General features: G+C 38.9%; 1 protein-coding gene across 1 annotated transcript; it reads left to right on the plus strand.

Annotated features, from left to right (window-relative positions):
* Positions 1-2,123: 2,123 nt before the first annotated feature.
* Positions 2,124-7,293, plus strand: LOC141781725 (eosinophil peroxidase-like). Its single transcript, XM_074657521.1, has 13 exons — positions 2,124-2,272; positions 2,438-2,506; positions 2,831-2,918; positions 3,039-3,214; positions 3,309-3,441; positions 3,693-3,822; positions 4,168-4,374; positions 4,459-4,819; positions 5,004-5,164; positions 5,254-5,512; positions 5,969-6,139; positions 6,258-6,495; positions 6,582-7,293. Exons 1-13 carry the CDS (start codon positions 2,137-2,139, stop codon positions 6,787-6,789), a joined length of 2,337 nt encoding a protein of 778 aa, XP_074513622.1. The 5' UTR covers positions 2,124-2,136; the 3' UTR covers positions 6,790-7,293.
* Positions 7,294-14,075: the final 6,782 nt, after the last annotated feature.

The raw sequence follows: 14,075 nt of genomic DNA on the forward strand, positions 1-14,075 counted from the left end.
AGTCATTTTAAGTCCAACCATGTAGTTTCTTCCTAAACCTGACTAAGTGGTTTTGTTGCCTAAACTTAGAGTGACGCCAAGGGGCGGCAGTTTGTGACGAGTTGGGATGAGAACTAGTTGCACTGTTTAGTAAACTAACTGTAAGTTGGACCATGTTGTGGCTTTGTCAGACAGCAGAGAGTCTTGATAAGCTGGTAACATATCTCCTGTCAACGTATTCTTATACCACGGTTTGTATGATATCATGTGAAAAAGTTATTCCTCCTTTTTCGTTCGTTTTCCAACAAAAATGCTGCAACACGTGTCAATTTTTGCTCGTTACATGCATACAGTATTTTCGAAAATAAACGTTGACTTCTACTTGTTTAGGATCAGGAAAAGATCGTGGTTTGGGTTCAATTGACTCCGGAAGTGACGTTACTTAAGTATGTCAGTTATGCGACAAATAAATCAACGTGTACTTCTGGTTTCACACGGAACACGAACGCGGGTGTTCTGGGAAAAAGTCTGGTATTTTTTGAGTCACTCATCCACCCCAACCTCCTCCCTACACAGCGTTTACCGCTCTTTATGTTTCCTGGTCCACGATTATGTTAATTACACACAAATTGATTTTGTGGGATATATACGAATTACAGTACATTACTTTTCGTATATATAGCTGCGAACAGTGTATGAAACCAGCCTGGTTCTGTGACAGACAAACTCCCATTTAAAATAACAAGGAAGATGATTTCGTTTCTTAAAAAGTATCTAACCTCTAACTATCTATCTAAAGGAAGCATAGCAGGCCTAACAGCCGGGAATAGTTTGCGTGTCAGGGTCTTTTTCGGTATTACACTGACGGGAATGGACTGGCAGATAGTAGAAGCATGAGGAAATAAAAGATGCCAAACTTTAAAAGCCACTTAGTGATTCACCGAGACTGCCTGGTATGCATCTAGGCTAATTGGAGCTGGCAAATTCAACAGACCAATGAAATAATAATTATGTAATGAAGTGGTTAAGAATTTGCCCTACTTCTTGTTTGAGGAAGTGGATTGGTAATTAACATCCACAACTGTCACGAAGACATTATGGTAAGAGACCAGAAGGTTAACATGCCAAAAAACAACTTATATCATTGAATCTGACAGTGATAACACACAAAGCAACAATGTTCACAAGAGAGAAAAAGAAATCAAGGCACACTGATTTAGTAAATACTGTAGGTATAAAAGTTTAAAAAAAGCCTTTATTATTGTGGCTAAATGATTCAAAACCTGTTTCATGCCTACTTTCTCAATGAATAGGCCTAATTAGTAAATAAATAAATATATAATAAGATTTGGAGATGGTTTTGGCATTATGTGTTGTACTATTTCAGGCATGAAGGTTGTTATATAATCTCATAATCTCTGAACATGACAACTGTGTGCTGCTGGTGGTAATTTCCATTATTGTTGTCGCATGCGTTTGTTTCGACCTATATTTGGACTCTGCCAGTCCACATGTTTGTCACACATTCATCATTATTTTGGCCTCTTTTGTTAAACTGGAAATTTCTCTCAATTAATAGGCCTAATTATAGCAAACACATATCTAATAAGATTTGGAGATGGTTTCTTTTTTAATGTTTGTTTCCTCATATTTGGTCCTATCTGTCTTCATCAGCAGTAAAGAAAAACAACACGGGCTTTTATTTTTACCTTAACCAAGTAGTTTTGTTGCCTAAACCTAACCAATCGTTTCACAACGTTAAACACTTGGCATTGCGTTTCTGCAAGCGTGATACGAGAATGATATGAAACTTATTTTTGGTTCAGAAACGTCCAATGCATCCAATCATTTCAGGGGTGTTTCACCCAGATAATTCTTCTGAACTAGGCTCTGTTTGCATTTGTGCATTTTTTCATAACTCGCTATTTGTCAGTTGTGCTTTTAACTTAATAATGTGTATGATAAGCATTCAGAACACACAAGAAGTCAGTGGGAGTCAATATAGCGCTTGGTGAAATACTGGGCTGAGGTTTGACCAATGTTCTGACCAGTGTTAGTGTTTTTGTATTGCTGTTGGGTTCATTATTTTAGAGATGGTTTCATGCTGTAACAGTTTCCTGTTCAACCACACGTCATTTTTTGGAACCTGATCAAACAATGATGCCTCAGGCGTGGCAAATGGGTGTTTCCTGCCACTCTAACCTGTATATATACACAGCAAGACAATGCTGTTTAAAGCACCGACTCCTGACTGCAGCTGGAGGATCAGAGTGGGACTTCCAAAACATCCCAGGTACAGCGGTCAAGCTTCTTCTTGCCTAACTTTTTAACTTTTGTATAGTTTTTCTTCACGCTTACGAATAGCAGATGTACTTCAGTCAACCATGCTCTCTTGTATATTCAGTATTTTATCAGTTGATTGGCGTGTATTTAACAGGAATATGTCTGTCTTTTTCAGAGATGAAGAGCTTTTTGTGCCTGATAGCTGCGGGTCTTTACCTGTGTTTACAAAACCACGTGAATGCTGGTGAGTAATACCTCGATCACACTGAGTTAAATAAATACAGTCATTATAAATGTGTATAAAAAGCCTCTTTCTACAGCTTATTTTGCCATTTTTGATCAAAGCTAAATACAGAAGGTCACCGATGAACATGATAGTTTTTTGCTGTAATTACTAAATTGATATTGTGCACCTGAAAGAAACCTGCATTGTAGCTTCAGTAACCTACTTAAAAAAACATCAATATTAACAGAGAATGAGAAAATAAAGAAACCACGGCGAAAGGTGACTGGATTGTGTTTACGACAGCAGAAAGCAGACTAACTGAAAGATGTTATGTGCCTTCAGAACCAAGATTGAGCAGAAGTATCATCGAAAGAGCCGTGATTGAAGCCAAGGCCACAGTGGACTCAGCTTATGAGTACTCCAGAAGAGAGTGAGTGACCAAACCTGCTGAACTGCTGCACAAGTTCTGCAGTGATAGAAAAAATAAATGTGACGATATAATATAGGCCTGCATTCAAATCATGCATGCAAATCTTTCCACGCAACACAGGAGCGTTGATCGTGTGAGGAGGAATGCAGTGAGTCCTTCAGACATCCTGCGGTTGTTGAAGCAGCCTGTTGGGCTAACCCGTACTGCCGTGCGTGCTGCTGACTATATGGATAATGCCATTAAACTGATCAAGAGGTCTTCACATGGACGTCAAAAACGCTCCATCAATGCCACAGGTGTGTATCCGAAATATGTTCTTTTAATTTTTCATACAGGTGGCTGCAAGTCACAGCTTTGTTAATTTTTCTACTTCCTGTCTCTGTTGATTAGATCTGATCTCTGAGGAGGATCTGCAGGTCATTGCTGATCTGACAGGCTGCACTCCCCGACATCGTCTCCCTTCCTGCAAGACCACTCCTAACTTAAACAAGTTTCGCACTGCAAGCAGCGTCTGCAACAACAGGTGAGGCAGCTGCTAAGTAGCAACTTTGAGATTGACAGGTGAAGGAAAAGAACAAGTGACAAATATGTCCACAGCTAACTGGCTGCTTGATTTGTTTACCCCGGGGCCAAAGTTAATCTTGCCAAAGACTTTCCTCCCACTTCTCTGTCTGTTTGTTACAAATGGGAGTAGACAGTAATTGCCAGTATGCGAGACAAAGAGAATGTAATAATTAATTGAATAAATTATTAAATTCTTATTTCTTTGTCTAGAAACAACAATCTCTGGGGATCCTCCAACACACCTTTCACCCGCTGGCTCCCTGCTGAGTACCAGGATAGAATCTCTCTGCCCAAAGGCTGGGACCCTAAGCGGAGAGTCAACAGACGTCTTCTTCCTTTGGTACTATATAGATATACAGTATATATACAGTATTATTTTGGCGAGGAAAAATTGTCATGTCCATTTTCAAAGGGGTCCCTTGACCTCTGACCTCAAGATATGTGAATGTAAATGGGTTCTATGGGTACCCATGAGTCTCCCCTTTAAAGACATGCCCACTTTATGATAACCACATGCAGTTTGGGGCAAGTCATAGTCAAGTCAACACACTGACACACTGACACATTGATTGTTGCCTGTTGGGCTCGAGTTTGCCATGTTATGATTTGAGACAAATCTCAAATTTCCCTTTAAGGTACCTTTTGTATAGATAATATATGCTCATTGTCTACATCCTGTCTTCAGGTACGGGAAGTGTCCAACAGAATTCTGCGAACAGAAAACTCTGATGTGGAGAGCGACCCACTCTACACTCACATGGTGACAATATTCGGCCAGTGGACTGACCACGACATGACCTTCACTCCTCACTCTCCTGTCATCCGTTCATTCAATACGGGTATTGACTGTGAGAAGAGCTGTGAACGTACAGAGCCCTGCTTCCCCATTCAGGTCAGTGTCGTCGCATTACACAAGAAAAAGACATGAATACGTCTAAAACACACACATGCTAACTGCATCTTGTCATCTGAACAGATTCCCAGGAACGACCCCCGCTTTGGCAGGAACTCAAAAGAGTGCATCCCCTTCTTCCGCTCATCAGCAGCTTGTGGTTCCGGCAACACAGGCCACGTCTTTGGTGCAAGCACCGTCCGTCAGCAGATGAACTCTCTCACAGCTTTCATCGACGCAGGTCAGGTGTACGGTGCAGACGATGTCAAAGCTCGTTTCCTACGCAACCTCACCTCAGATAAGGGCCTGCTGAGGGTCAACTCTCAGTACGAAGACAACGGCCGCGAGCTCCTGCCCTTCGCCCCCATGGCTTCCAGCATATGTGCCAACCGAGCCCGCATTACTAAAGACGTTAATGCAGTGGAGGTGCCCTGCTTTGTAGCTGGTGAGTGGCAGCAAAAACACTGATGTAGGATGTTTTTTACATAATATGTACAACAGTATGTAGAATACAATACCAATAACTCGATCTCAAGTATGACACATTGTGGTTGTCATGGTTAACGCAGCTGAGGTAAGTCAACCCATAATTGCGGTTATTAAAAGCAGCCGTCTGCTTTGTCCCCCAGGTGACGAGCGCACCAACGAGCACATTGGTCTGACCGCTGTTCACACACTGTTCATGCGTGAGCACAACCGTCTGGCACGTGCTCTGGCCAAACTCAACCCTCACTGGGACGGAGAGACACTGTACCAGGAATCGCGCAAGATCATGGGAGGATATTCACAGGTTAGAGAGGGGAAATTTTGCATTCATGATTTAAGGGATGGATGGTATGTCTTTGAATGGTTTAGGTAACAATTTTTTGTCTCTTATAGGTTCTGACTTACAGAGACTACTTACTTCACATTGTTGGTCCGGACTTCATTACCAGTCATCTGTCCACCTACCCTGGTTACGATGAAAACGTGGACCCCAGGATCGCCAATGTGTTCGCCACGGCTGCCTACAGATTCGCCCACCTGATGGTTCAGCCTTTCATGTTTCGTCTCAATGAGCAGTACCAGGAGCACCAGGATTACCCCAGCCCACTGCTGCACAAAGCCTTCTTCACACCGTGGAGGATCACCTTTGAAGGTATGGCCAAGATCGTTAACTTGTTAGTATTCATCTTAATTGGAAATATTAAATCACTAGAGGAAAGATGAACATCAGACAGGAGAGAATGCATGACTTAGTCCAACTGACTAATTTGATAGGGTGAATCATTTCTTACTTGCTTCCTGACAGGAGCGCTGCTCAGCAGTCAGTGCTGCCACTGATGGCTGGAGGGTTTATTGCAATAATACTGATGTAGGAGCATTGGCTGCTATAGTGTGCTATGCAAGCAGACAATTGTCTACTTACAATGGACTGTTGGTACCAAACTGTAAAAACTGTACTGGTCTCCTGGGCAAAAGTGACATATTTTTGGTCCCACCAATCCACCCTGACCGCTTCCATACGCGACGTTCCCCGGTCTTATACATGAACGGTGTATGAGAACAGCCTGCAGTAGTCAACACTTAAAATGTCTTCCCTTGTATTCTTCAGGTGGTGTGGACCCAATCATCAGGGGCCTGGTGGGTAGTAAGGCCAAGCTGAACACGCAGGATAACATGTTGTCTGATGAGCTGAGGGAGAGACTGTTTCAATTCTCCAGCCAGTTGGCACTGGACCTGGCCTCCCTCAACCTGCAGAGAGGCAGAGACCATGGACTCCCTGGTACTACTCTCATTTAGTCTTTCTATTGATTTTGTCTGCATCTGAGCCTTTCCAGGCATTACCGATCATACGTTATCTTAAACATGGCTATATTTTCTCCCTTTGTGTTCCTTTTCAGGATACAACGAATGGCGGAAGTTCTGTGGGCTGTCACAGCCACGAAATCGTCGAGAGCTGTCAAAAGTGCTGAAAAACAGAAAGCTGGCCAAGGAACTGATTTCTCTCTACCGCAAACCTGACAACATCGATGTGTGGCTGGGAGGAGTGGCTGAGCCGTTTGTCCCTGGAGGAAGAGTGGGACCCCTGTTTGCATGCTTGATCGCCACCCAGTTCCAGAAGGTCCGCCAAGGAGACCGGTAAGCACTGAACTAAACATGTACTGAAGATGTGGAGATAGCTGTGTTAGTCGAACTTTCAAACATGAACAAACTGTCAATTTCAGATTTTGGTGGGAGAACAAGGGAGTCTTCACTAAGGACCAGAGGTACTCCCTGAAACAGACCTCACTCACCCGCATCATCTGTGACAACACCGGTATCACTGAGGTACCAGCCCAGCCCTTCCAGTACCGGCCCAGACGGTACGGTTACACTAAATGTAGCAAAATCCCGGCCTTTGACCTCAGTCCCTGGAGGGAGATTGTTCATTAGAAATCCTCACTACAGCGGTCTGACAAAAGACAGCTACATCTCAGGGCGTCTGATTTTACTGTGTAAGATGAGACTTTTGTATATAGTATGTATATGATCATCATAATGTACTTGATTTCGGACCCCAGGAAGACTAACTGGTGCCATTGGTATCAGCTAACGGGGATCCTTTTTAAATAAATAAATAAATCATACGAAATAGATCAACTACTAGAAATGAACGTGATTGATATGAGTGCCAGCTATCAGTTGAAATGTGATATTTTCTTATTTTCTTATTTTTGTTGTAAATGACTGTGACATATCTGATTAATTGTAAATACAGTAATGTACATTACATGGTGTGTATTTTTCAAAAACAAATATGTGGAATATGGTTTTGTTTGTCTTAAGAGTTTAAGATTTACATCACCTTACAGAAAGTGTAATAAATAAGTTCTATTCGAATAACTATGACTCAGTGTAAATAATATGTATAATAAAGATCATATATAATAATAATCATATTGATCGTACTGTGTGTCATTGCTTGAGCTCTTACAATTTTTATCTGCATGATCTTTAAACTATGAATTATTAGAAAATGTGTTTAGAAAGCATGATTTATGATATGCTTTATATATACTTGAAGTATGCCATTTTGCTTATGTGAGCTCCAAATGTGTGAGCAGTGTTTGCTGTTTAGTTTGGTTAACATTCACCATGTAGGAATAAAAATGATGGTTAGTTGATAATAATTTTAACCAACCAATAAATACCTACAACTCCAAAGTATATTTAAACAACATTTTATATATAAAAACAGCTTTTCCCCCTCATACTGTAGTTCCTCTCTGAGCTCTCATCTTCCTCTGTGGCACTATAAAGTACTGATTTGATCTTTTTTAAGTATTAAAACCTCTTCTAAAACAACCAATATCCAACAATATTATCAAAATCTAGCATGTTTTTATTTATTTAGTCATAGTGTCTTTCTTTAACGAATCTATCCACATAATGCAACACAGTCTCACTGCACTTAGTGAATATTATGAAAATTGAATTGCAGTAATAATCAAAATTAATTGATTAATTATCAAAATATAGCATGTTTTTATGATTTTTTTGTGTTTATTCTATAACAAATCTATCCACCTATTCCAACACAGTCTCACTGCACTTCGTGAATATTATGAAAATTGAATTGCAGTAATAATCAATAATTGTTAAGGCTACTTCTTAACACCCTTCTCCCTGGAATAGCTGCAGGGCATCAGACTGCGGCACAACTATCCTGCCTGGTGGGCAAATACAGAAATGTCAGAGCCACTCTGAATATCCTCAAAATGCATGGATTTTATACCTCCTTAGAAGCTTTTATAATATAACATAAGCCTTGGAATTTCTTCTAATTTAGTTATTATGGCCTAGAACACCGTGAATATGGAACATATTGTGAGTACAATATATGTCCTGGCTCACAATTATCCTGGCATTGCAGATGATTACTTGCTCTTATTTTCGAGAGAACACGGCCATCAAATAGTCTTTTCAGTCATTAGTGCTCCTATATAGTCACATATTTTGCCGTATTTGAGGCCTGTTCGGCAAACAATTTCTTCATTTTAGTGTACTTTCTCAAGGCTGACTTTTTCGCCCGTCAACTTTTAGACATACTCTCACATGAATCCACGTGGTGGATGAAATACCTGAATGCCACACATGAGTAAAAGTACATATCTAACCAGAATATGACTTTAGTAGAAGTTCAAGTCACCTATTAGAATTTGACTGACTGATATTTACTGTACTTAAGTGCATTTGATATCAGAAAATTACAATACTTAAGTATTGAAAGTAAACGTACAAGTAAATGCTGCTGAAAGTTATGAAGTTTATTCCTCTAAACATGTAGACCACATTAAAATGGAAGTAGCATGATGATCTGACATGCAACCTGCCTGGATTTGAGTGGAAATCGCAACTTAACTACGGATTTGAGAGCACTTTGTTTGCACTTGCGCATCACGTGAATGATATAACTTGCACTGCTTGCTTGGACCACTGTTTGCTTGCAATAGCAACCAGTAACGAAGATGCTTAGGGGAAATGTATCGGAGTAAAAGTACACATTTTATTTTGGAAATGTAGTGGAGTAGAAGTGAAAGTTGACAGAAAAAAAACAAACTAAAAAGCACAAATACTCTCAAAAAATACTTAAATACTGTAATAAAGTATTCTGACTTTGTTACATTACACCACTGTTGAAGATCAGCTGCTCACATTCAGCTGTGTCAACCCAGATGAACTCATTAAAAAGACCACACTGGTGGATTTGCAGGTGTTTGTCTGATATCTTCAAAAATGCATATATTTATTTTTCCTTTACACGATAAGCCAAAGGCTTGAAAGTAACTTGACAACCTTTAAAGTGAAGTGTTAATTGCCTTTATATAATTTGTTGTGTTATTATTACTCACACAGGATAATGCAGTTGCTATATGGAAACTGTTTTTGAATGTGCTTTCAAGGACGTTCTGACTTTGTCACAGTGGCTTGTATCACACATTTTTCAAGTCACTGAAAATCGGTTTTCTTTGTGTGTTGAAATGAATGGAATACAGCTGCAGATTTGGCAGTAGGTTTGGGAAACGGCTGGCAGTATTTTTAATTATAGTTTAATATTTTGGGAAATAGGCTTATTTATTTTTCTTGCCAAGAGTTAAATGAGAAGATCAATAACACAGATATGTTACAACAATGAATTCTGGTTTACATGCTGTAACTATGACCGGCAAGCTCATGGTGAAAAGTCACAGCACCCGGCTGCTGTTCACCAAGACACAGGTTTTAGCTCTTTTAGCTCCGAGCAGTTTGACAAGCCTGCTCAAGGATGTAAAGGTGAAAATGTTGACATCTTATAGAGTAAACCTAAAACAGACTTCAGCTTTAAATGTCTTTTATTGAGTTTTTTTTCCTCCAAATGTTTGTTTTAACTTATTGTATTTTTATATTTTTTGGAAATTTTAATATTACTAGTGCAGTGCCTGTTCGGTGTGCTGAACAATTACAAATTACAGGCCTATGATACACCGTGTGGTTTATGAGCTGTCAATCATCCTTCACTGCTGAAATGGAAAATACTTGGCACGGCATATGACGTTTGAGCACTGCTGGGAAGTTTTTTTTTCCTTCTCGAGAACTCCATGTGTTTACTTATGTGCAGTGATGCATTTATTAATGCTTTTGTTATCTGAAGAAAAAGGAAGTTTGTTTTTATTTATTTATTTATTTTTGTTTCAACCTGGCAGTCACTATTAATAGCCAGACTGGATTTCATTTTACACACCCTGTGTTTATAATTAATTACATAATCTATAAACTGATGATCCGTTGAGCAAAATGCTTTATGTTCCTGAAAGATTATTGTTTCTCATATTAAATGTGAATCATGTTAATTAAAGGAATAGTTCAACATTTAGGGAAATATTTGTTGGGTGCGGAAGAAGAAGATCGATAACACTAAGTGGTATCAACTCCCACAGTTTTCCTTAGCTTAGCTTAGCATAAAGACTGGAAACAGGTGGAATCAGCTTTATTATTAGCGTTAAAACTTTATCCTCCTAGACATGCAATCACACACGTACAGCTCTTGTATTGAATTATTTCATAGTTGGTGAAGGACACTAGGAATCTATCAAGCAAACTACGTGTAAAATCAGATAATGGTCTGCTGTTTTTTGCAGTTCAGCCTGAAACATTCACAAATTTCTTCAACTATTCAATCTTTAATCTATTTTAAATGTGATATTTGGAAAGCAGGTCTTATACAAATAACCTCACCTTGCTATGAATAATGTTAATAATAATAAGAAATACATGAATAAATACATTAATTAATACATGAATGAATAAATAGATAAATAAATAAAAATGTATGCTAAAAGACAGCACTCACAATATTTATCTACTTGTTGTAGATGTTTTACGAACAACATATGACCCATGGCACAATATAAATAGTGCTCCCTATATCTGGTCCCATAAAAGTTACAGTTCATCCAAAGCTCAGAGTGCAGAGAACACACATCATTGAAGCTGCATATTAGATTTTGCATTGATTTTTGATAAGTAATTTCGGAAATTTTTAAAGCACTACATGTTTTGCACAATGTTATTAAACCACATGTTTTAATGTATGACCGAAGGCCACTCAAGTTCTCTGCAGTTAGCTCTTGAGAACTCTTACTTAAAGCAGGTTTTAGCTCTTTTAGCTCCGAGCAGTTTGACCAGCCTGCTCAAGGATGTAAAGGTGAAAATGTTGACATCTTAGAGAGTAAACCTAAAACAGACTTCAGCTTTAAATGTCTTTTATTGAGTTTTTTTCCTCCAAATGTTTGTTTTAACTAATTGTATTTTTATATTTTTTGTAAATTTTAATATTACTAGTGCAGTGCCTGTTCGATGTGCTGAACAATTATGTGCAGTGATGCATTTATTAATGCTTTTGTTATCTGAAGAAAAAGGAAGTTTGTTTTTATTTATTTATTTTTGTTTCAACCTGGCAGTCACTATTAATAGCCAGACTGGATTTCATCTTACACACCCTGTGTTTATAATTAATTATATAATCTACAAACTGATGATCCGTTGAGGAAAATGCAACACAAATGCTTTATGTTTCTGAAAGATTATTGTTTCTCATATTAAATGTGAATCATGTTGATTAAAGGAATAGTTTAACATTCAGGGAAATATTTGTTTTGTTGCGGACAGAGAAGATCGATAAAACTAAGTGGTATCAACTCCCACAGTTGTCCTTAGCTTAGTTTAGGAACTTTTACTGTTCAGCCTGTTCTCGGTTAAATACCGAGGCTTTGTCTCGGCCATCAGCGTGAAACTGCTGTACAAAGTATCTGTATGAGACACACCGGACTTTCCATTGAGATCAATCCATCCTCTGCATCCCATTTGAACAGCAATCACTCAGAGAAAATGCGCAGGGAGTGTGATGACGTAGTTTAGAGCAAAAAGACGCACATAGGCTGGGTGTGAGGGGTGGTGGATGGTGGATGGGTCCAACAAACACCAACACTTTCATCCAGTAGACCCCTAGTCATTTTAAGTCCAACCATGTAGTTTCTTCCTAAACCTGACTAAGTGGTTTTGTTGCCTAAACTTAGAGTGACGCCCAGGGGCGTCAGTATGTGACGAGTTGGGATAAGAACGTGTTGCACTGTTTAGTAAACTAACTGTAAGTTGGACCATGTTGTGGCTTTGTCAGACAGCAGAGAGTCTTCATAAGCTGGTAACATAACTCCTGTCAACGTATTCTCATACCACGGTTCGTATGATATCATGTGAAAAAGTTATTCCTCCTTTTTCGTTCGTTTTCCAACAAAAATGCTGCAACACGTGTCAATTTTTGCTCGTTACATGCATACAGTATTTTCGAAAATAAACGTTGACTTCTACTTGTTTAGGATCAGGAAAAGATCGTGGTTTGGGTTCAATTGACTCCGGAAGTGACGCTACTTAAGTATGTCAGTTATGCGACAAATAAATCAACGTGTACTTCTGGTTTCACACGGGACACAAACGCGGGTGTTCTGGGAAAAAGTCTGGTATTTTTTGAGTCACCCATCCACCCCAACCTCCTCCCTACACAGCGTTTACCGCTCTTTATGTTTCCTGGTCCACGATTATGTTAATTACACACAAATTGATTTTGTGGGATATATACGAATTACAGTACATTACTTTTCGTATATATAGCTGTGAACAGTGTATGAAACCAGCCTGGTTCTGTGACAGACAAACTCCCATTTAAAATAACAAGGAAGATGATTTCGTTTCTTAAAAAGTATCTAACCTCTAACTATCTATCTAAAGGAAGCATAGCAGGCCTAACAGCCGGGAATAGTTTGCGTGTCAGGGTCTTTTTCGGTATTAGACTGACGGGAATGGACTGGCAGATAGTAGAAGCATGAGGAAATAAAAGATGCCAAACTTTAAAAGCCACTTAGTGATTCACCGAGACTGCCTGGTATGCATCTAGGCTAATTGTAGCTGGCAAATTCAACAGACCAATGAAATAATAATTATGTAATAAAGTGGTGAAGAATTTGCCCTACTTCTTGTTTGATGAAGTGGATTGGTAATTAACATCCACAACTGTCACGAAGACATTATGGTAAGAGACCAGAAGGTTAACATGCCAAAAAACAACTTATATCATTGAATCTGACAGTGATACAACACAAAGCAACAATGTTCACAAGAGAGAAAAAGAAATCAAGGCACACTGATTTAGTAAATACTGTAGGTATAAAAGTTTAAAAAAAGCCTTTATTATTGTGGCTAAATGATTCAAAACCTGTTTCATGCCTACTTTCTCAATGAATAGGCCTAATTAGTAAATAAATAAATATATAATAAGATTTGGAGATGGTTTTGGCATTATGTGTTGTACTATTTCAGCCATGAAGGCTGTTATGTAATCTCATAATCTCTGAACATGACTACTGTGTGCTGCTGGTGGTAATTTCCATTATTGTTGTCGCATGCGTTTGTTTCGACCTATATTTGGACTCTGCCAGTCCACATGTTTGTCACACATTCATCATTATTTTGGCCTCTTTTGTTAAACTGGAAATTTCTCTCAATTAATAGGCCTAATTATAGCTAACACATATCTAATAAGATTTGGAGATGGTTTCTTTTTTAATGTTTGTTTCCTCATATTCGGTCCTATCTGTCTTCATCAGCAGTAAAGAAAAACAACACAGGCTTTTTTTTTACATTAACCAAGTAGTTTTGTTGCCTAAACCTAACCAATCGTTTCACAACGTTAAACACTTGGCATTGCGTTTCTGCAAGCGTGATACGAGAATGATATGAAACTTATTTTTGGTTCAGAAACGTCCAATGCATCCAATCATTTCAGGGGTGTTTCACCCAGATAATTCTTCTGAACTAGGCTCTGTTTGCATTTGTGCATTTTTTCATAACTCGCTATTTGTCAGTTGTGCTTTTAACTTAATAATGTGTATGATAAGCATTCAGAACACACAAGAAGTCAGTGGGAGTCAATATAGCGCTTGGTGAAATACTGGGCTGAGGTTTGACCAATGTTCTGACCAGTGTTAGTGTTTTTGTATTGCTGTTGGGTTCATTATTTTAGAGATGGTTTCATGCTGTAACAGTTTCCTGTTCAACCACACGTCATTTTTTGGAACCTGATCAAACAATGATGCCTCAGGCGTGGCAAATGGGTGTTTCCTGCCACTCTAACCTGTATATATACA

Source organism: Sebastes fasciatus, chromosome 14, assembly GCF_043250625.1.
Source record: "Sebastes fasciatus isolate fSebFas1 chromosome 14, fSebFas1.pri, whole genome shotgun sequence".
Classification (NCBI taxonomy): domain Eukaryota; kingdom Metazoa; phylum Chordata; class Actinopteri; order Perciformes; family Sebastidae; genus Sebastes; species Sebastes fasciatus.